The 22,221-nt window shown below is 56.0% G+C and overlaps 2 protein-coding genes and 1 long non-coding RNA gene across 6 annotated transcripts in view; 2 read left to right on the top strand and 1 right to left on the bottom strand.

Annotated features, from left to right (window-relative positions):
* Positions 1–11,250, bottom strand: part of LOC128779596 (uncharacterized) — a 26,872-nt gene extending 15,622 nt beyond the window's left edge. For 2 of the 3 annotated variants that reach the window (XR_011650679.1, XR_011650681.1), the window contains exons 1-2: positions 3,225–3,309; positions 2,967–3,042 (exon numbers count right to left, since the gene is read on the bottom strand). This is a non-coding gene — a long non-coding RNA (uncharacterized lncRNA). Of the gene's footprint in view, positions 1–2,966; positions 3,043–3,224; positions 3,310–11,062 lie in introns of those variants that run through there. The other variant, XR_011650680.1, reaches the window with a different exon arrangement.
* Positions 1–22,221, top strand: part of CIAPIN1 (cytokine induced apoptosis inhibitor 1) — a 249,534-nt gene that overhangs the window by 192,474 nt on the left and 34,839 nt on the right. The window lies entirely within an intron of this gene.
* On the top strand, positions 9,638–22,221 carry DOK4 (docking protein 4). 2 transcript variants are annotated; one of them, XM_053914558.1, is made up of 9 exons: positions 9,638–9,780; positions 14,902–15,160; positions 18,872–18,979; positions 19,130–19,244; positions 19,522–19,641; positions 19,734–19,923; positions 20,638–20,776; positions 20,966–21,089; positions 21,203–22,221. In XM_053914558.1, exons 2-9 carry the CDS (start codon positions 15,095–15,097, stop codon positions 21,319–21,321), a joined length of 981 nt encoding a protein of 326 aa, XP_053770533.1. In that variant the 5' UTR covers positions 9,638–9,780; positions 14,902–15,094; the 3' UTR covers positions 21,322–22,221. The 2 variants fall into 2 exon arrangements, with proteins under 2 accessions (XP_053770533.1, XP_053770534.1); XM_053914559.1 differs by lacking the exon at positions 19,522–19,641.

The following is a 22,221-nucleotide window of genomic DNA, read 5'->3' as shown; positions in this document are numbered from 1 at the left end:
TGCGGTGGCCCTCAAATCTATGCTGGCCCCCCCACCCCCGCTCTCCCGAGGTGACCTGAGCCAGCTCCTTTCTCCTGCCTCTGTGGTGGCTCTGAACCAGCCTCTGCGCTCTGCTGCAAACCCGTGGCCGCAGAGGTGTTCTGTGTGCACCTGTCTGCCAGGCCTCTGGGTGCGTCTGCTTCCCCGCCGCCCCATCCATCCACTTCATCAGCCTGACAGGCAGCCTCAACGAGGCCCCAGAGGGTCCCCGGCTGCAGCAAAAATAGGCCAGGGCTGGGCTGCTGGACCCCTGGCCTTTCATGACTCTCTTGCTCGTGAGCCAGCCTCCCTCACCTTCTCTCTGCCGCTGCGCGCTCCTGACGCCTCTTTATTTGGAAGGGAGAGACTGGCCAAGCAGGGCCGGCTTCCCGGGGGTGGGGCCTGCGCAGTCACCCAGGCGCTGCACTTCAAAGGGCTCCGCACTTGGTGAAATGCTCTGCTGTGGCCGTCTTGAAATTAATAATTTCCAAGGGGACTTCACATGTTCATTTTACACCAGGCTCCATAAGCCAGTTTTGCTGTCAAGGGATAGGCCTGCTTCAGGAAATGGGCACAGGGTGAGTTCCCAGGACAGCGCCCTTGCCTTTAGCCATGATCAGTCCCCCCCACCTCGCCCCCAGACGACTGGCCTCCCCACTACATCTTCCCCTCCCCACCCTACCTAGCTGTCCCGAGCTCAGAAGCCCTCCAGGGCTCTCTCTCTGTGATGCAGGAGTGGGCCCTTCCAGGGGATGAGCAAATGAGTGAGGAATGGCTTCTCCAGGCATCTCAGACCCTGGGGAGGAGGCTCAGGGGAAGGCAAGGGGCTTCTCTGATCCATGTGTTTTCCCCAGACAGGTACCACTCGAAGCATGGAGACCACAGAGCAAACGAGGCACAAATTCATTTAAATGATCTGTGGAATTCATAACAACCTTCGGTCAATGTGGTGTTTTTTTCAGGCGACAGATATGAAAGTTGCCTGCTTTGACCTTATGGGCCCCGGGAAGGTTTTTTCCACACAGGCACCCCCTCTCAGGGCAGAGGGCTAGAAATCCCATGCAAGGCGCCCTGGCAAGATGCAGCTAAAACAAAGACAGAGCCCTCTTAGGGAAGTCTGTAAGCACATGTAATGTATAAGTGTGGTTGCAACTACTTAGCCACACAAGTGCCCATTGTGGCAATGTTTACAAAAGCAAAAATAGAGACAGCTAAGTGGCTGGCGGTCAGGGCTGGTTAAATAAATGACACTGCATTTCTCCAGGGCGATGCCGGATGGTCAGCAAAATCGACCATCTTACCAAAGAGGGGGCGTGAAAACTCAGATTTGAATACTGAGTAAGGGGCGGCGGGGGGGGGGGGGGGGGGGGGGGCTTGGCTTTCCCCCTACATACGTGGAAGGATCGAAGCCATAGTGTTAGTCTCAGGGTCATTGTCTTTCTCCTTCTTATCCCCGACTCTCCTAGCTTCCGGTGCCAATCGCCTAGGAGCCAGGGACACTGGACTTTCTGAGATCTCTCAGATCTGTCCCCCGCCAACAGCCCCCTCACTACCTAAGCCACACCAGCTCTCTCCTGCGACAGTGGCCTTCACTTCCTGTCTTGCTCCCCACTTTGAGGCCCTTCATCTATTCTCCAAGGGCAGCCAGAAGGATTTTTTTTTTAATGCTAATTGGATTCTTTCCCATTTCCTGTTTAAAACCCTTCATTAGTTCCCCATTACTCATGAGATAGAGACCCAACCCTTGAACTGGCCTTCAAGCCTCCTCAGGGTAGCCTCACAGAGCCCTTTGCTGCCCTTCTTCCCTCTGCACTCCAGCCACTGTGGCCTCCTCCCGCGCTCTGATGCCAGCGGGATCTTTGCCGCAGGGCCTTGGCACATGCAGCCCCGCCAGCCAGCGCAGAACACTCTCCCTCCCCTCTTCACCTGGGTAACTCACTCTTTTGCTTTCACCTGAAGAGTCACTTCCACCCTGGCTGGGTGGCGGTTGGTTGAAGTGTTGTTCTGTACACCAAAGGGTTGCAGGTTTGATTCCTGGTCAGGACACACACCTAGGTTACGGGTTCAATCCCCAGTCAGGCACAAATGAGAGGCAACTGATCCATGTTTCTTTCTCTCTTTCTCTTTCTCTGTCTCTCTCTCCCCGCTCCCCTTCCTCTCGCTCTAAAATCAATAAACATGTCCTCCAGTGAAGATTTAAAAAAAACAAAAAAAACAGTCACTTCCTCAGTAAGCCTTCCCAGACATGACAGGTCTCCCCATATCTCCCCTAGCGCCTAGTAGACCCTCTCTGCCCTTCCCACAGTTGTACCTGCAACTGTGGGGTTCTTAGATCAATGCTTGTCACTGTCCCTAGACCATGAATTCCTCAAGGGCACAGGTTGCTCTTGTCAACCACTGTGTCCCCAGTGCTCAGCACCTGGCACAGATGGCACTCAGATGTTTATTGAATGAATCACTAAGTCAGTGAGGGAGAGAAGGCTGGCCCGAGCCCGGGACCTCCCTTCACTGCTGGCTGGCTTGCCTGCCCAGGGAACGCTTGCCAGACCTGCTATAGGCATATCACACTTGTGCTCTGCCCAGCAGCCCAGAGGCAAGTGCCAGAGAGAGGTGGGAGGTGAGACTGGAATGCCTCCTCCTTCCTGAGACCTGCTGTCTGCATCTATTGAAAATCTCCCCCTTCCCAGCCTCCTTTGGAGGAAGCAGAGGGAGCAAGAGGGCCCCATCTCCTTCCTCTCCACCCCCCTCCTGGTCACTGGTCAGTGCCTTTGATGTGAAGGTTCCGGGAGGCTGTTTTGTGTCGCTGTTTGGCTGGGGGAGGGAGGCGGTTTGGGGCCTCACCCTAACTGACAAAGTGGCCCAGTCTCAGCGCTCCCATGCAGCAGAGGGGCCCTGGGCTCTCCCAAACGCCAGCTTCTCACCCACAACGTTGAAAAGAATTCACTAACCTGAGGCTGTGGTGGGGTTGCCTGAGATTCTTTACCCGGGATTCTGGGGACTCTTCCAGCTCTGGCTCTGTCAGGCCTGCACAGACGGAGAGGTGGGGGGCGGTAAGGACCTTGCAGGAGGCCCCCGTGAGGGACTGGCATGGACTCGGAGCCCTGTCTCTGTCCTAGGTTATGTCAAGGTGCCAAGAAACAGACTCCACGGTCTCCTCTTCAAGTACTAGCATGGCTGCATCATCTTGGACCGATTCTCTTACTTACCGGCCTCAGTTTCTCTCCCTGTGGAATGGGGGTTGTGATTGCTACTCCGGATTGCTACAGAGAGGTTCAACAGATTAGAACCGTGTTTCCCCAAGTATGGGCTCACAGCCGCACCATGGCCGGTAGAACAATGTGGGTCCCCCTCCACAAGACACTCCGAATCAACACGAGAAAGCAATTCCCTACTCAAGTTTTCTTGCCACCGTTGTTAAGGAGAGAGTCTCAGGAGGGTGGTGGTGTGGGCTCAGCACCTAACACGGGCTGAACTCCTTTTTAATCAAAGCCTTAGAGCTTTGCAGGCAAGCAATAATAGCCGGCACGCTGGTCTTGTTGCATTTATGTGATTTTCAAAGTATTTTATTTACGTAATTTGTTCTCAAGGCAAATAGAAAAATGTGAGGTGATTTAAAGACACGTATTGAGCAAATAATACCACAGGAGGTGCTTGAATCTGGCAGAATTCGTGACGTGGCAGGAGTGGCTGGGGCTTGGGAAATACTGCGAAAGCACGAGTGTCCGAAAGAGGTCTAGTGGCCGGACTTTTGCCACCAGGGCAGTGATGAGGCCACGCCCACTGTAGAGTCAGTAGAGAACACCCCTGCCCCATAGGAATGAGGTTGCCCCTACCACGTGTCAACGAAGACTAAATAGTTAGCTTGGCCTTCTTCCTCCACCTGGCTGTACCCAGGTGGTGCCCTGCCCCTCACCCCCAGCCCCCACTTGCAGCAGTGGCAGAGAACAGCCCAAACAGAAGGCTTAAACTAGATCTGGAGTCTTGTGATATGCAAAGGTCTGGATTTTGAAGAATCACTCATATCATAAATCAGGAAGCTCTGAAACTGAATGAGAAAGAGACAACCAATGGACCCTGACACTGAGACGCGGGGATGTTAGAATTCTCTGACAAAGGTTTTAAACCAGCCAGGATGAAAACGCTTCAATGAGCAATGACAAGTACGCTCGAAGCAAATGAAACACAGAAAGACTCGGCAAACACGCGAGAGGTAGAAAGAGGCCCAAATGGAATTTTAGAACCGAAAAACACAATAACTGAAATTAAAAGCTCAGTGGGTGAGCTCAGCCGCAGAATAAAGGAGGCAGAGGAAGGAATCAGTGAGCTGGAAGATGGAACAATGGAAGCTGCCCCCTTTGAACAACAGAGAGAAAGTAGACTGGGGAAAAAAAGGAACAGACAGCTTCAGGGACTTGCGAGACTATAACAAAAGTTCTAATGTTTGTGTCATCAGAATTCTTGAAGGAGAGGAGAAAGAGGGTAGGGTTAAAAAAGTACTTGACGTAATGGCTGAACACTTCTTGAATTTGATAAAGGATGTAAACCTACAGATTCAAGAAGCTTGAATTCAATAAATTCCAAAGAAGACAACCCAAAAGGATATACTCCAAGACGTATCATAATTAAACTTCTGAGAACTAAAGATAAAGAAAAAAATCTTGAAAGCAACCAGAGAAACACACCACCATACATACAGGGGAAAAACAATTTGAATCACACTAGACTTCTTATCAGAAAACATGGAGGCCAGAAGGAAGTGGCAAATATTTTTGAAGTGCTGACGGCAAAGAACCGTCAGCCCCGAATCCTATACCCAGTGAAAACGATCTTCAGGAATGAAGAGCCAATCTAGAAATTTTCAGATGAAGGAAAATTAAGAAAATTTATACCTACCCTAAAAAAGTGACTAAAAGAAGCTCTACAAAGGAAACTATAAGGAACCCTGGAACATTAGAAGGGATGAAAGAAGATGGTAAGCAAAAATATGGTTAAATACCATAGGCACCCTGGCTGGTGAGGCTCGGTGGGTTGAGCACCAGCCTGCAAACTGAAAGGTCACCAGTTTGATTTCCAGTCAGGGCCCCTGCCTGGGCTGCGAGCCAGGCCCCTGGTTACAGGCGTGTGAGAAGCAACCGATTGGTGTTTCTCCTGCACAGTGATGTTTCTCTCCCTCTCTTTGTTCCTCCCTTCCCCTCTCTCTAAAAAATGAATAAATAAAATATATTTTTTAAATACCATAGGCTTTCCTTCTCATGTTGAATTTTCTAAATTATGTTTGGTGGTTAAAGCAAAAATTATTATACTCTGCAACGTGGTGCTAAATGTATATAGAGCAAATCTTAAAGACAGTTATAAGTTTGGGAGGGTAAAGAGACCTAAAGGGAAGTAAGATTTCTCTACTTCACTTAAGCTGGCAAAATTATCATGGCAATAGATGTGGTCAGTTATATAGACATTGGTAGTACCTAGTGCAACCAGTAAAAAGCTATACAAAGAGATACACTCAAAAACATAATAGGTCATCAAATGGAACTCCAAGAAATATTTAAGTAACTCACAGGAAGGCAGGAAAAAGAAAACACAGAAATGAAAACCAGAGAACAAACAGAAAACAAAAAATAAAAGGGAGATTGAAGTTCTGACATGTCAAAAATTGTATGCAATGCAAATGGTATAAATAGACTAATGAAAAGATAGATATCGGTGGACTGGATTAAAAAGTGACATTAAAAAAACTGTATGCTATCTCTAAGAGACTCATTTCAGATACAATCAACGTTTGAAAATTGAAGAGTGGAAAAAGATACGTTGTGCAAGCACTAATCAAGCACTAAAGAAAAGCAGGAGTGACTAGACTTTAGAGAAAAGAAAATTACAGAGACAAAAAGGGAAAAATAATAATGAAAAGGTCAGTCAATGAAGAAAACGCAGCAATCCTAAGTGTGAACGCACCAAACACCATAACTACAATGTATGTGAAACAAAAACTGATAGAAAGGGACAAATTTACAATAATGGTTGAAAACATCAACTCCTCTCTCTGAACTATTGATGGAAGTAGATGATTGTCAAAAATATGGAAAGACTTAACAACACCATCAGTCAACAGGATCTAACTGATATTTATAGAACCCTCACTCAAAAATTGAATGCTTTTCCACTATGATCAAGAACAAGGCAAGTATAGCAGTTCTCACTACTCTTTTTCAACCTAGTGCTGAAAGTTCTAGCCAGTGCAATAAGGCAAGAAAAGGAAATGAAAGATACAGATAGGAAAGGAAGAAATAAAACTGTACCTATGCACAGATGACTTGATTATCGATGAAGAAAACCTCAAGGAGTCTACTCCCAACTTCCCAAACTCCTAGAACTAATAAGTGAATCCAGCAAGGTTGCAAAGTACAAGACAAACACACAAAAACATTTATTTCTATGCAGTAGCAATGAACACATGCATAGCAAAATTTAAAAATCGAATTGCATTTAAAATTGCCCAAATTAATTAAATAAAATGCTTAGGTGTAAATCTAACAAAATATGTGTAGGACTTGCATGAAGCTCCGTACTGCTAATGACAGAAACCAAGGATCCCAATAAGTGGAGACATACTGTGTTCTTGGATGGAAAGACTCAGCACAGCGAAAATGCTGATTCTTCCTAAACTGATAAACACGCCTAATGTAACATCCACCAGAATCCTATGAAACTTTTCTGTAGATACAGATCAGGGATCAGTTTGCCCGGCTGCACGACTTATACAGCTACAAGAATGAAGACTGTGCTTTTAGCAGAGGCGCCGACCCATAAATCCAGGGAACAGAACAGAGACCCCACATAGACCCAACTGACCTTTGACGAAGCTGCCAAAACATTTCAATGGAAGAAAGGGAGGCTTTTCAACAAAGGGTGCCGGAACAATCGCACATCTGTACACAAAACACACAAAACAAAAACCACAGCATTATAACCTAAGCCTCCCACCTCATACCTCCTACAAAGTTTACCTCAAAATGGATCACAGACTTTAAACGCAAAACATAAAACAAGAGGACTTTTAGAATAAAACGTAGGAGGATATCTTCAGGATCCAGGGCTAGACAAAGAATTCCTGCACTTGGCACTGAAGGCACAGTCTGTAGAAGGAAAAATGGATAATCTGGATGTCATTGACAGGAAAAGCTTTTGCTTTGGGAAAGACCTCGTTAGGGGGTTGAAAAGACAAGCCATGGATGGGGAGAAAATATTCGTAAACCACGTATCCAAAAAAAGGACTAGTATCTAGAATACATTTTTTTTTTAAATTTCAAAACTCAAGAGTGAAAAAGCAAATAATCAGATTAGGACAGGGGCAAAGACATGAACAAATTTCCCTGAAGAAGATATGAAGATGGCAAATTAGCACCCAAAAAGGTGTTCAACCACATCAGCCATTAGGGATGTACCAATTCGAACCACTAAGAGAGAGCACCGCACACTTATCGGAACGGCTAAGGAAACGCAGTGACAATAGCAAATGCTGACGAGGATGCAAAGAAACTGGATCGCTCAGACATTGCTGGCGGGTGGGGACAATGGTACAGCCACTCTGGAAATCGGTTCAGCAGTTTTTTAACTAAACATGCAATTGCCATATAAGCCAGTGACTATACTCCCAGGCATTTACCCCGGAACAAGCAAGACTTAGGTTCACATGAAAACCTACCCATGAGTGTTTATAGCAGCTTTACTCACAATGACCCCCAACTGCAAACATCCCAGGTGCCCTTGGAGGGATGTGCCAATAAACACATGGCGGAACATCCATCCCAGGGAATACCACTCGGCAAGGAAAGGAAGAAACTGTCCATGCACGGACACCTTGGATGAATCCCCAAAGAATTATGCTGAGAGTAAAAAAGCCAATCCCCAAAGATGACCCACTGATGATTGCAGTTTTAGAACATTCTGGAAAATGTTACCCACGACCAAATAGTTATAAATGGCCAAAGTATAGCCGTGGAGAACAGATTAGTGGTTGCCAGGGGTTACGGAGGGGTGAGAGAGGGAGGGAAGTGAGTATGGATATAAATGGCCAACAGGAGGCAGCTTTGTGGTGATGGAGATGTTCAATATCATGACCGTTTCAATGTCAATATCTGGGGCTGTGATAGCCTACTCTGGTTTTCCAGGGTACACTGGATCTCTCTGTATTATACACCTTATAACTGCTGGGGAATCTACGATACAAATATCCCAAAAAGTTTAATTAAAAAATATTTAGGTGACTATAGCACAGACTGAGAGTGGACTGAGCAATAATAGGAGGATGAGCAAATGAAGAAGTTTGGGAAACCCATCTAGAAAAGATTACTTTTTACTGAGAACTTTTTTTTTATTTTTGGTTGGCCAAAACTCCTCCAGAGCTTTCTGGTGGCGAAAATAGTTTGCTTTGATGGATCAAGTGCTAGGGGCTTTATGGGCTGTAGTTTGAAGCAAAGCAGGTGGGGTCAAGTTTGGAAGAGGCATGGGGAGGTCAGGAGGTGGAGACCCAGGCCCGCTTGGCCTGCAGGAGCTGGAACCCCTGTGGGGCTAGTTTCTCAGGCCCCAGGCAGGAAATCCCCAGGAGTCCCTGGGGCTCCCTTTGTGATCAGAGTGACCAGCCAGGGAGCATCCAGGAAATTTTCAGGGGAAGAGAAGCATCCGCCCAGGAAGAAACTCCCTGAGCCAGCCCGGGCAAGGCTGAGGCCCAGTGACTGGGTGGCAGAGGGCTGGACTCCCTGGGCCAGGGCTGAGGTTCTTCCACCCTTGCTCCATCAGGCCTGTCCCTGCGAGCAACCTGGACCACGGTGGTGTTCTGCATATTTGGTCTAAAACAGTGGTGAGTGGGCGTCAGAAACACCTGGGGGCTTTTCAACACAGATCTCCGGGTGCTCCTCTCAGAGTCTGATTTCAGAGGCCTGGGCTGGGGCAGGGAGCTTGCCTTTCTAACAAATATCACCGGGATGCTGATGCCCCCAGCTCAGGGAGCGCGCTGTGAGCACCACCGGTGTGAGAAGGTGCAGGCACGAAACCCAGAGCGGGAGGCCGTCCCCTCCCTGCCTGGCACGGCAGAGGAGGCGTGTGCGGTGTGATCCCCGGAGGGCAGTGACCTAGCACCTGCAGGGGGCTCGGGGCAGCGAGGTGAGTGTGTGTGCTGGGGATGGCCGCGGGGAATGGGGTTTGGACTTGAGGGCAAAGTCTCAGGGGGACAGAGAACGGGAGTTTTGGGTATTCTGTGTGTGTGGGGGGGGTCTTGGGGAGTCCCTAAGGAGGTCCCTGGGGGTTCTGGGGAAGGGCAGCAGTGGGTGCGTGTGATTCCTGAAGAAGCTGGGAGTTGAGATTGGGGGGCTGAGAGCTGATGTGGGGTTCAACTTTCAAAGGCTGAGTAGCAATGTGAGATTGGGATTTGGGGCCCAGAGAGGGGCGGTGGAGCTGAGCCGGGTATTGTGGTCGATCTGAAGGGGTCGAGGAGGCGCACTGGGGGAGGCGGGTGGCAAGCGGGTCCCGCGGCTCGGAGGAATACGGCGGGGGGCCGGGCGCCCGGTGGCAGCAGGGCGGGGCGCTGAGGGCGGGACGGGGGAGCGCACCCCAGTGAGCCGCACCTCCCTCGCCATCCCCACCCGGAGCCCGGCGCCACTGCCGCCGCCCCGCCGCCACTACTACCACCGGCCTCGCTGTGACGCGAGCGAGAGTCTGGCCCACCGCCCGCCTTGCAAACGACCCCGGCCCGGCCGCGGCTCCCAGGTAACTAGGGGGCGCGAGACAGGAAAGGGGACCATAGGCCGAGCCCGGGAGACTTACCGCGACTCCAACCTGAGAACTCTCCAAGCCCAGGGCCCTTCCTACCCGGGGGGCAGGGGGCGGGGGGAGTTGCTCCCAAAAGCCAGCCCAGGCCCTAGAACCTAGAACCCCTGAGCTCCCCCACTGCAGAGGGGCCCGGGTCGCGGCCTGACCTCAGCCCTACCCCACATATATCCATCGGAGAAGCCCAGGGCCCCGTGCTCCCTGCTCCTGGGCCTGCCGTCACCAAGGGGCATAATCCAGCCCATGCCGTCCCCACTTTCCTGCTCTCTCAGTTCCACCAAATCCCAAGAGACTGCACCCACTGCCCACCCCCACCTGCAAATGGTCCCCACCCTGTAACTTAAACTACTGCCCTTGAACCTTTCTCCCCCAGCCCCCGGGTCCGTCCACCTTCTCCCCCAGGGTGCCCTGCTTCCAGTTCAATGCTTTCCACCGCTGCAAAGGGAAAGGAATGGAGTCTGGGCACCTGGGCGATGTGAGCGGAGCAGAACCTCCTGGCAGCCTGCCCGTCCCAAGCGGCTGCTGCCCTCACTTGCAGGGAGGGTTTGGGCTGTAAGGGTCTGACAGTCAGGCAGCGAGGGGCTGGCGGGGTGATGGGCGGTAGTGATCCTAGGCTGGGCTTGTTTAGCTCGGTTCTTTTCTTGCCCCTTTCAGAGGGATGTGGCTCCTGTGCGGGCCATTGCTGCCTCCACCAGGAGCTGTGCCCCCTCCTGGCCGGGTGCTTGGGTCTCTGTGCCTGGAAGCTAGCTACTTCTAGCCCTTCTGTCTGGGGCAGGGCATTGGGGCTGGACATGACCTCACCCAACAACCCTGGGGGAGGCGGCAGAGGGGGTGGGAGGAAGAGGTGGGGAAAGCCGCCCAGCAGGCCTGGACACAGCGTCAGCACTGTTCACCTCCCCAGGCAGCTCTGAGCCACACTGTGGGCCGGGGCCTGCGGGTCCCACGGGAATAACAGTGCTGGCCATGCATCAGCACTGGGAACGCCGAGGGTCCCGGGAGCGGGGCCTGCCCTGCTCACACACCTCTGGAAATGACACCTCTGGGAGCTGAGCCTGGTCCGGCCAGGTGGTAGTTGAGTGGGCGAAAGGATGTGGACAAATCCTGGAGAGAATTATGCTTTCAGTCTCTAAATATCGAGCTCGCACCCTGCATGAGGTATCATTCCAGGCACTGGGACGGCGCAGTAACCTAGACAGACAAGGCCTAGCCCCCGGGAGCCTACCTTCTAGGGCGTTCTAGGAGACTGAGCCGCCGAGTAGCCAACGGACTGATGGAGGGACACGAAAATCCTCTAGTGACACGTGTGGCGAGGACTGTGAAACCGGAGCTTGTCATTAGGCTGATGGTGGGGCCCCTTTGGCCAGGGTGGTCAGGGAAAGCCTCTGAAGAGGTGACCTTTGCGTTGAGACCTGAATGAAGCGGCAGAAGGACGCTTGAGACCAGCTGAGGGAACCGTGCTATAGGCAGGGAACAGCAGCAGTGGTCCTGCGGGGGAAGGAGTGAGGCCCTCAGAGAAAGAAGAAAAGCCAGCGCAGCTGTGGCCAGGTGCACCGGGCAGGTGGGTGGGGAGTGGGAGCAAGCAGAGTGGCCACGTGTGGAGGCACAGAGCCCTGCTTTCCTGACTTAAGGGCCCAGGAGACAGGGGCTGTTCAGCTGCCCAGTTGCCAGGATTTGCACAGATGGGGGCTGGGGAGAGGTGCAAGGGGGACCCCTCCTGGCCCCCATAGCAGTCACACCAGGGGAGAGAGGGCCAGACCACAGGTGGGGGGGGATGTCCCTGGTGCCAGTGAGGGTGTGAATCCTGCCTGTGGGATCTTCGCTGTGGGGCGAAGATCATGAGACAACAGGGAGCCAGGTGTCCAGGTAGGGTTGTCCCTGAAGCCCTGATAAGATCCGATCTGTCAGGGGGTGGGGAGGCTCAGCCAGCAGGCAGCTGCTCCTGCTCAGTCATTGGTTGCCAACAGCAGCAAGTAGCGTTTGTTCTGGAGCCAAAGCCTCCAGGCAGAATCCAGGTGCAGGGAGGGAGTGCTTAGTGCGACTGCCCCATGGGGCAGGTGGGTAGGAAAGCCCCGCCCATCCCTGCAGCTGAGCACCAGCGATTCCCCCTGCCCCAGCCCCACAGGACACCTGCCCTTTCCTGGGGAGAGGGGCAGATCAGTCCTTCTCTGTCTGTGAAGGAGCCCGTGGTGGCCCGGCCCAGGGCTGGTGCTGTCTCTGGTTGACTGCCTCAGCTGCAAGGGTGCCAGGCTGGGAGGAAAAACGGGAGGCCTTCGTCTCTCCCTGCAGTATGGAGGGGGCTGCTGATCACCCTGCTTAGCTTCTCTGGGTGCTCAGAGCTGAGCTCACTGGCCTGAGACCTCAGGTCCTCTTGAATTAGTGGGGCCATCTTTCCTGCTGCAGGCGGGCGGGATGCAGAGCTGGTGGTGGCTCAGGAGCCAAGGGGAACATGGCCCCAGCGATGATGGCAGGGCGGGGGCTGCCTCAGCCCAGTTCCTGGCCCACTGAGCCCTACTCTTCTCCTCCGTGCAGACTCCGCCTGCACAGCTCAGCCTGGGGCCACCTCTCTAGCTTAACACAAAGGTAGTCCCTCTGGGGGCTGGGTTGGTCCCAGGTTCCCCCCAGCCCCACCTGATCCCATTGCTCATCACATTTGTGGTTCCGCTGTTGGCCCTTCCCTCCCTACCTCCTGGGTCCCCTTTGCTGCACTGTTTGGGGTCGGTCGCAGGCAGGGTCTTGCTCATGCGAACCTCACTAGGAGCTGCGTGTGGGACGCAGGGCCAGAGTGAGCTGGCAGGCCCTCTGCTGGCCAGGGAAGTTTGCTTTTCTGCTGGTTTATTTGTGTGGGGCTGATTCTAGGGTCTGGGGTCTGGAACCGGGGTGGACCTATGGACAGACACAGCAGGAGTGCTCCTGAGAGTTAGGTCACTGAGGGGTGCCACTGGGAAGGGAGCTGGTGGAGCCAGGAAGGGAGGCCTGCGTGAGGCAGGTGGGTTACGACTGGGTTGTGGCGGTTCACGCCTTCGGCTGGGCAGCAGCTCTTGAATGAAGACAGCCCTTGTTTTCGAGGCGGAAGCTCTGGTTCCAAAGTGGGCAGGCGGGTGCCTCATGGATTTATTTTCTCATTTCTCATTTGGATTGATGCTAATTTTTTTTTACTAACGGAGAAATTGAGGCACGGAGATGTTAAGTGGCTTACCCGAACTATCCAGCCAGCTGATCGTCACTCCTGGCTGTTCCCCAATCGGGGCCCAGGGTCCTGGGGCCTTCTCGAAGGTGTGTCCTGAAAGGGGACTTCCGTGCTGTGGCCCCAGAGTCAGGGGCCAGCCTGCTGTCGTCTTGAGGGGAAATTTGTGGAGCTGGGCCTTGCTTCCTGGGCAAGGCAGCCCCTGGGGCAGGTGGTGGAGACAGCTGGGAAAATTAACCCATCTCTGGCTGCCAGAGCCCAGGTGTGGCAGGGCTGTTGGGGGCCAGTGCCAGGGAGGGGACCCCAGACCGGACTTTACAGGAGGAAAGCAGACCACTTGGGTGTCCCATGGGGGGCGATTTGGATCCCAGGGGACTGGGATTGAGGGGGTAAAGGGGCAGGGAGGCGGCTGAGGGGCTGCTGCAGAGGCTGGCAGGGCACCAGTTGGGTAGGGGAGCATGACCCTCCTCGCCCCCCTTGTTTGCGTGTGTCCACTGGGCTAGTCCCATCTGTTTCCTTGTTGGGGACTCAACAGACAGGCCTCCAGGAGACCGACAAATGCCAAGCTTCCGGCAAACCCAGCAGTGCACTGGCCCCAGGCTCTGCTCTGGCAGCACTGATGCCCAGCTGACCCCAGAAATGCCACTCATCCCCACTCAGCGATCCTGGGGACACGGGGGGCCTGCCGCTGGCGTGGCCCTGTCCTGAGCCTGAACAGAGGAAAGGGCTTAGGTGGTGGCAAGCAGCCAGAGGTGTCCTTCTCATCTGTCCCTGGCTGTCTGTGCCTGGGTGTGCTGTGTGATCTTAGCCATGCTGCTGGGCCTCTCTGGGCAGCCTTATTTTTTCATCTGTAAAATGGGTGTTGAACTGGGTCATCCCTGAGACCCTGACTACCCCCCGCAAATCTGAGTCTTCATTATCTGTTGATTCATTATCTGACTCTGGGTGGCCCTTGTTGGCACTCTCATTTCCCTCCCCATGTTAACTTCCCCTTGGCATCCCTCCTGCCATCTGGCTGTGCCCTCTGCCCCAGGCCCAGGTGACTGCTAGTTCTCCCTGTAATCAACTCCTGCCCGCCCTCAGGACGTGGGGGCACTGCATGGCCTGTCCCAGTGCCTTCCCAGCACCGGGGCCAGGGCAAGGAGTCTGCTCCCACGGGGGCCACCTCCAGCCGGCCGGCACATTCCTCAGTCTTATCTGGGGGCCCCGCCCCGCTGGACTCTGCCCTCCCACCCAGGAAGCAACACCCAGAGGTACTGCTAAAGTGTTCCAGGAGCTGGGAGCAGGGCCCCAGTGGGCTGGAGGTGACATTCTCAGCTTCCTGCCTGGGGCTGGAGAGAACCGGCATAGGATGGGGTGGGTAGTGGGACTGGGGGCTGGGGGTGGGGCTGCGTCTGCCGAGACTGACAAAGCGAACTGTTTCTAACCTCCGGGAGCGTGCTCTGTGCCATGTCCTGGGGACCGCTCCGTCTCTGGGAGGCTTCCGAGGGGCTCCTGCACATAGAGGGAGCAAGGCAACCTAAGTCTGCCCCAAAGTTGAAACAGGAGATTGGGCTGGACAGCAGCTCCCGAGCCACCTCTTCCTCTTCCCTTACCTCCAACTTGGTGCCAGTGCCCATCCTCCCAGGAAGGGGTTAACTGCCAGCCCCAGCCGTGAGGGAGGGGACTGGGCTGGACCATTTTCCTTGCGGCTGCCTCCACCTCGGTTTTCCTGAATGGTTCTGTCGTCCAGGGGTGGGGAGGGAAGGGAAGGAAGAAGGGCGGGAGGAGGGGGAGGAGGGGAGGGAGGAGTGTGGGAAGAGGAAGGAAAAAAGAGCGAGACAGCCAGGGAAGAGAAAGATGTCACCGTCTAATCTCCCTGTCATTTTTACTTCCAGCAGGCGCCGGGCGAAGGAGCTGCTGGAACAATGCTGAGGCGGGCGAGGTGAGAAGGGGCCGGCTCTGCCTCTGCGAGGAAGCCCCGAAGGAGGATCTCGAACAGGTGATCCGAGGAGCCCGAAACTGAGGCCACCTGGGCATCCCTCGCCTTGCCTCGGCCAGGCCCGGAGCCCAAGAGAAGGTGGGGAAACCATGGCGACCAATTTCAACGACATTGTCAAGCAAGGCTACGTGAGGATGAAGAGCAGGAAGCTTGGGGTGAGCCACCCTCCCAGGGCCCTGCTGAGGGCCGGGCGCCGAGGACTTGGTCTGGAACCTGGCGGGTCGGGTCCACAGCCCAGCATCGTGCATTTGTGGTCGCCAGGTCCCTGGCCAGTGGGCTGCCTGGCATGTGCCTGGGCCCGGCCCTGCCTGCTGCAGCCCCCGCCCCAGCAGGACTGGCTGGCATTCCAGCAGCTGGGCCAGCGGTGGCAGCCAAGGCTCCTTGGCTATTGTTGAAGTTGTCACCAGGGCAGCGGCACAGGCCAGGAGCGCTGAGCTGAGACCCCCTTCTCACTTCTCCTCCGCTCCTCTCCTTGTGCTGCCTCCCTGCCTCTCCCCTCCCCTCTCCTGGCCTCTTTTCTTTGAAGTGCCTTCTCGACCCCTGCTTCCCATTGCTTTCTGCATACAGGTATTTATTTCTCTTCGGTTGTTGCTTTTACCGTTAAAGTAGTGTTTGAAAAGGAGAGTGGCTGGTTGTGGGGGTGCGTGGTAGCGTGAGGGGTGCAGCGGCCGATGTGTATGTGGTTTATGAATGAGAACTTGGGGCCCTGGCTCCGAATTGCTCCCCCTGTGCTCAGTGCTGGGCCTGGAGCTGGGGCTTGGAGATGAAGCCTCAGACACACCTGGGTGTGCACCCTCTCCCACCCCCTGCTGGTGAAGACCCCCCATGAGGCATAAGCAGGGTCCCCAGGGACCAACTTAATGATCTTGGTAGAATTGTCCAGGAGCTAGCTGCCCCTGTCCCTCGGCTGACCCTCCCCATCTCCACTGAGGGGCCTGGCGGCTGCCCCCTCCCAACAGGAAGGAAAGAAACCCTGGTGACTGAGGTGGCCCAAGTCTAGTGTTTTCCTGGGTCCCCAGTCCCTCCCTTCGTCCCTCCCCCATGGCCTTGATGGGGTCCGGGTGGGATCAGACTGCTCAAGGCTTCCTGGCTGTGCCTGAGTGGGGTGGGGGAGGAGCAGGGCTCCTTACCAGCTCCCCTGCCTGGGTGCTGCCTGCCTGTGTGCAGGACGGAGCAGCACTGGCCTTGGAGAGGGGTCCCCCTCCTGCCTGAGGGCTCCGTGGGGGTGGGCATGTGTGCAGCCTTATCTGAATTTGGATCTGTGTCCCATCGTGGGCCCCAGCCCAGGAGAATGGGCTCTGGTGGCCATCGGCCACTCTGCTTTTACCCTGAGGGAGCACAGAGAGGCTGAGCTGAGGTGGGGGCCCAAGTTGGGGGGGATGCCCAGCTCCTCATGTGGCTCCTCATTCCCATGGGCTCCGACCTGGCAGGTCCCCAGGGGCCAGCTGGGCTGAGGCCCTGCCCAGGACAAAGCTTAACCTGGAAGGCAAGCCACCTGGGGCAGCCACTGGGCCCAGTCTGAGGCCTGTCCTGGCAGATGGGGAACCTCCAAGGTGGGCACAGCCAGGGGAAGGGGCGTTGGGAGCCAGGCACATGGCCAGGCCCAGTCTAAGGTCCCCCCCCCACTCAGGGAATTCAGCTTCCCCAGACCTGATTCCAGGGACTGTGGTCGCCCCCAGGACAGCCATTATGTCTCACCCACAAAGCAGAGGGGGAGGGGCTCAGGGGCTCAGGACCCCACCCCCCACCTGCCAGGGCCTTCCTCCCAGGCAGAGCTGTGGCAGGTTTCTGAAGCAGCGATCAAAGACCTGTGAGAAGTGGGGAAGGAGGGCCCCCCAGTGCAAGGGCTCCCTGGGGCTCTGTACGTGTGTGTATCCCTGTAACCAGGCAACCCGGGTGCTCAAGCCCCCCAGGCCTTTCGCCCTTGACGCAGCAGCGTGGAGCCCAACCTGGCAGGGCATATCTGGGTCACGCATCCATCCATCCATTCATTCACGGTCTGTCATATGGTCATTCAGAGCTCTGTTAACGAGGCTCCCAGGATGTGAGTGAGGATTCTGAGAATAAAATGCCGTGTTTGCCCTAAAGGAGCTCCCGGCTGAGAGCTGAGGCCTGCTGCGGTTTACGTAGATAGGCCAGGGGCTGAGCCAGGATTGTGGGATGGGGGCTGTTGAGGCCCACTGCACCCTGGGACTCTACCTGCCAAGGACCTGTACCTACATAGCAGAACAGGGCTGGGAGGGGGCGGGGCTATGGCCCAGAAGCCCCCTCGCCTCCTCTGCTCTGGGCCACCCCTTGGTGTCCCCACTGTTTGCCACTGTGAGGAGCACCAGAGATTTCTGGGGGATGGGGGTCTGTGGGCCCTGGAGTGCCCACTGAGAGGAGCGGTGCATGCCAGGGGTGGGGGAGCATGGAAGGAACAGTCTGCAGCCTGGCCAGGGAGCCAGGGCCACTCCTCAAGTTGTCTGACCCACCAGTTTGCCCCTGGAGCTCTAAGGAATAATCTGCTCCCTCCCTGGTGCTCTGACCCTTGGGAGGAGTCCAAGGGGCTGTAGCAGATTTGGGCGGTGTTAGGCCCAGGGTCACTGGCAGTGGCTGGACAAGGAGGGAACCTGGCTAGGGAAGGCACTGTGCTCTGGTGTGACCCCAGGTTCTTGGCTCCCGTTTCCCCAATGGAACAGGCAACTCACCCTGGCCCCCTGCAACCCTGGGTGGAGAATGAAGGGAGGGTGACGGAAGCTCCTAGAGGCTGCGGTGCTGCGCAGGCCGGGAGTGGAGAAGGGTCCTATCCCTGTCCCCAGGACGCTCCCTCTGTGTGGCTGGTGCTGCTGGAGCCCTGGGCAGGACTCTGTGAGCACGGGGCTCTGAGATTTGGCTCTGGATCTAGACAGCCAGTTTGGGAGACTAACCCTACCAAGTATTAGCTGTTACTTCATTTTTGGTGCCTGTTTCCTTATCTATAAAGTGGACAGAACTGACTTCGAGTGACCCCGAGGTTAACTGTGGAGAGTGCTGATACCAAAAACAACAAATAAGGGGTACCTGGTCGATGTTGGCTACTTATGTCACAGTGGAAAGACGTGGGGGTTAGGGGCGCTGAGCCCCCTTTCTGTTGTAGTAGGAAATCTTTCGACTCCTCAGTCGTCCCTCGGTATGCACAGGAGGTTGGTTCTAGGGCCCCAGATACTAAAATCCACGGGTGCTCGAGTCCCTTCTATAAAGTGGCATTGGAACAACGCAGACAGTGGGCCCACCACATCCACAGATGCCCAGCCACAGATAAAAAAAGTCCTGTGGAGCCCCAGCCGGTGGGGCTCAGTTGGTTGGAGCATCGTCCTCGTACACTGAGAGATCGCCGGTTTGATTCCCTGGCAGGGCACATGCCTGGGTTGCGGGTTCCATCTGTGTTTCTCTCCCTCTCCCTCCCTCCCTTCCCCCCTCTCTAAATGCAATAAGCGTGTCCTTGGGTGAGGATGGGGGAAATAACATCCTGTGAAACCCGGGACACAGAAGGTGGGCTGTACATTTATTGGAAAAAAAACCCATGTATTGTGTAAGTGGGCCCTGTGGTTCAAACCTGTGTGGTTCAAGGGTCAGCTGCACTCTTGGTGCTGAGCTCGCTGAAAATGGACCTCTCCCGCTGTGGAACAGCCTTCCAGAGCCAGCCAAAAAGTGACAGTTTGGGGAGGGGAACTCCCCCAGGGGTTGTCAGGCTGGAGTTAGCTGTCGCCAGGTTTTCCCCTGGGCTGGGGCCTCCCGGTGAGGCTGTGGTGCTGCCCCCTGTGGTAGACAGGGGTAACTGCAGGGCCCTGTTGGGTGGCTGGCAGGCCAGGGAAGCCTGATCCCCTTGCCATCTTGCCCCACAGATCTACCGCCGGTGCTGGCTGGTGTTCCGGAAATCCTCCAGCAAGGGGCCCCAGCGGCTGGAGAAGTACCCGGATGAGAAGTCAGTGTGCCTCCGAGGCTGCCCCAAGGTTAGGGGGCCTGGGCCCTAGCTCCCCTAACCTGTAAGCAGTGAGGAGTCCTGAGGTCCAACAGCACCCTCTGAGGGGAGGGGCAGAACTGTGGGGGCTGCAGAGGGAGGTGCTGCAACCTGGCTGAGTCATTTGTGGACACTGTCCCAGGTGACTGAGATCAGCAATGTGAAGTGTGTCACGCGGCTCCCCAAGGAGACCAAGAGGCAGGCGGTGGCCATCATATTCACTGATGACTCGGCCCGTACCTTCACCTGCGACTCAGGTGAGGCCCGGCAGCTGCAGACCTCCATCCAGCACCCCTGAGCCAGCTGTGGTTCGGCGGTCCAGTGGGGGAAGGCAGAGCAGGGCAGCCCTGGCTGGTAGGATGGTTGGGGGGTGCCTGTGAATGAGCAGGCCGCCAGTGAGAGGCGGGGCCGACAGGCAGAATTCGCTGGTCCTGCCCTCCCTGCCTCACATGGTGGGACAGCTCAGGCTGAGTAGATGCGGTGGGCTGCTGGGGGCCCTGAGCTGGCAGTGTGACGAGGTGTGGTTTTCTCCAGAGCTGGAGGCAGAGGAGTGGTACAAGACCCTGTCTGTGGAGTGTCTGGGCTCCAGGCTCAACGACATCAGTCTGGGAGAGCCGGACCTCCTGGCCCCGGGGGTGCAGTGTGAGCAGACAGGTGAGGCCTGGCGCTGGGAGAAGGCGGGCAGGGGGCTGCAGGCATCCCCACAGGAAGCTCCAGGCCCGCTCCTCTGTCCTCACCCGCTGCAGATCGCTTTAACGTCTTCCTGTTGCCCTGCCCCAACCTGGACGTGTACGGTGAGTGCAAGCTGCAGATCACCCACGAGAACATCTACCTCTGGGACATACACAACCCCCGCGTGAAGCTCGTCTCGTGGCCCCTCTGCTCACTGCGCCGCTATGGCCGGGATGCCACACGCTTCACCTTCGAGGCTGGCCGGTAGGACCCTCCTGCCCCCACCCACCCGTCCCGACATGGCCATGATGGTGGCTGCCACTCACCTATGTCAGGCACTGTGCTGAGCGCTTAAGGTGTCCATCAGCGTAGCAGCCCGAAAGGGAACAGAGTATTCCCACTTTACAGATGAGGAAGTGGAGGCAGACGGCAGGCAGGTTGAGTGGGGTGGTTTACTGAAATGAGAGTGCTTGGCCCCACATCAGATGCAGGCCCTGGCACGGACTGGCTCCGGGGTCGTGGGCCAGAGTCTCAGTTGCCTCATCTGTCACAGAGGGGATGAGAAAAGCACCTAACCTCGTGGGGTTGTGGGGAGGGATGGGTACCCACAGCGTGAACCAGCTTGCCTCGACTGTAATTCTGTGCGATCCTCCCTGTAACCTTAGTGAAGTGACTTACTTTCTGTATGCCTCAGTTTCCTCATTGTCGCACGGCTTGAGAAACCCTGACTAATGAGGGAATTAACAGTGCAGGGACCAGAGAGGGTGGTGGAGAAACCGAATGGGCTAGTTCCTGTGGAGTCTTCAGACCACCACCTGGCCCACGGAGAATGCTGTCAGTCCGTTCATGCTGCGTGTGGTCAGACCTCGGGCAGCAGCCCTGCCTGTTTCCCAGAGGGCCCGGGGTACAGCAGAGTCCTAATCAGGTGCATGCATGTACGGGGTGGAGTCCCCACCACCTTGCCACTTTTGTCCCCAGGATGTGCGATGCTGGCGAAGGGCTCTACACCTTCCAGACGCAGGAAGGGGAACAGATTTACCAGAGGGTCCACAGTGCCACCCTGGCCATTGCCGAGCAGCACAAGCGGGTCCTGCTAGAAATGGAGAAGAACGTGAGGGTAAGGCAGTGGGCACCTCGGCCCAGGGTACAGGGGGGCTGGTGGGCAGGCTGAGTGCCTGGAGCACGCCAGGTGTCCCCACGTCGTGTGCATGCAACAGAGGCGGAAGGCAAGGTCTTGGGCTGGGCTGCTCAGGGCTAAACCATGGCCCCCAGGGCTGATGGGAGGGACCCCTCCTCTGGCCCGCAGCTGCTGAACAAGGGCACGGAACATTACTCCTACCCCTGCACACCCACCACCATGCTGCCCCGCAGTGCCTACTGGCACCACATCACAGGCTCCCAGAACATCGCCGAGGCTTCCAGCTACACCGGTGAGTCGCTGCAGTGCCTGCGGCCACCTGCGGTGCGGCTGTGGGAGACAGGCCTTCTGGGCAAGGGTCTTTCCCCCTGGACTGGAGTCCTGAGCCTGCCTCTGTGTCCACAGGTGAGGGGTGTGGCGCAGCCCAGGCCAGCTCAGAAACGGACCTCCTCAACAGATTCATCCTGCTAAAGCCAAAGCCCAGCCAGGGGGACGGCAGCGAGGCCAAGACGCCGGCCCAGTGACAGGACGGCTGGTGTGCACAGACGACAACCGGGGCTGCCCAGCTGCAGGGCTGACCGCAGCATGCTGTGGGCGGCCTCAGGGGCTGCTGGCCAAGAGCCTGGAAAAAGGGAGCCCGCTGTCCCTTCCTTGCCCCCGTGGGTGAGGCCGGACCAAGGCCAAGGGCTGGCCACACCACCTGAGCATGTGAGGGGCTAGAGCTACCACGGGACTATATACTGTTAATGATTTTAATATATATGGCTTATGACATATTCTATATCAATGAGATTCACCCCCTGTCCCTCCCTGCCCCCCGTTTTTAATCCCATGACCAGGCCACAGTCAAGGCTGGTTTTGAATGTCCTCAGTGGCACAGCCCTCCTGCTGCCAGGACTCACGCGAGCTGCCCGGGCTGGAGGGAGGCAGTCAGAACGCTGGGCCGGCTTTGCCTGGGCAGCCCAAGGGCTAAGGTGGCAGGCGGCTTCTTAGGTCCTCTGGGGCCGGAGTGGCCCAGGAGGGTCCAAACCTACACTGTGCCACTTGGTGACAGCTGGTTGACACCTCAGGTGAAAGTCTGGTTTGAAAATGTCTGCCCAGGCTCCTTCCTGCTTTGGAGGCCGAGAAGCTTCCCCATGAGGGTGAGTGCCAGTGACCTCAGCTGGGGGAAGGGGCCAGCCCCCAGCTCTGTCCTGCCCCTGGGGCCAGGCCAGGAGGGAAGGCTGCGGCAGGCCTGCTGTGGGGAGCTCCCCTGCTGCCCCCCCTCACTGACCTGGGATGGGCAGTGCCCCAGCACAGGGGCCCCTCTCTGCGTCTGGCCACCCTCTGGCCAGAAGCACTCAGAAACCAGCCCTTCCCCTCCCCCCTCCCCACATGGTGCTGAGGCTCCCCGCTGAAATGCAATTAAAGCAATTGATTTTCTA

The sequence above is a fragment of the Desmodus rotundus genome, chromosome 12, assembly GCF_022682495.2.
Source record: "Desmodus rotundus isolate HL8 chromosome 12, HLdesRot8A.1, whole genome shotgun sequence".
Taxonomy (NCBI): Eukaryota; Metazoa; Chordata; class Mammalia; order Chiroptera; family Phyllostomidae; genus Desmodus; species Desmodus rotundus.
The sequence above is the reverse complement of the archived record's forward strand: the minus strand, read 5'-3'. Positions and strand labels throughout refer to the sequence as shown.

What these genes read in the sequence shown, in the direction of transcription:
- DOK4 (XM_053914558.1), top strand. Translation starts at nt 15,095, where the DNA reads ATGGCGACCAATTTCAACGACATTGTCAAGCAAGGCTACGTGAGGATG. An exon ending in GGTGCAGTGTGAGCAGACAG is followed by an intron (nt 19,642 to 19,733) that starts GTGAGGCCTGGC and finishes CACCCGCTGCAG; the next exon opens with ATCGCTTTAACGTCTTCCTG. An exon ending in TTCACCTTCGAGGCTGGCCG is followed by an intron (nt 19,924 to 20,637) that starts GTAGGACCCTCC and finishes TTTTGTCCCCAG; the next exon opens with GATGTGCGATGCTGGCGAAG.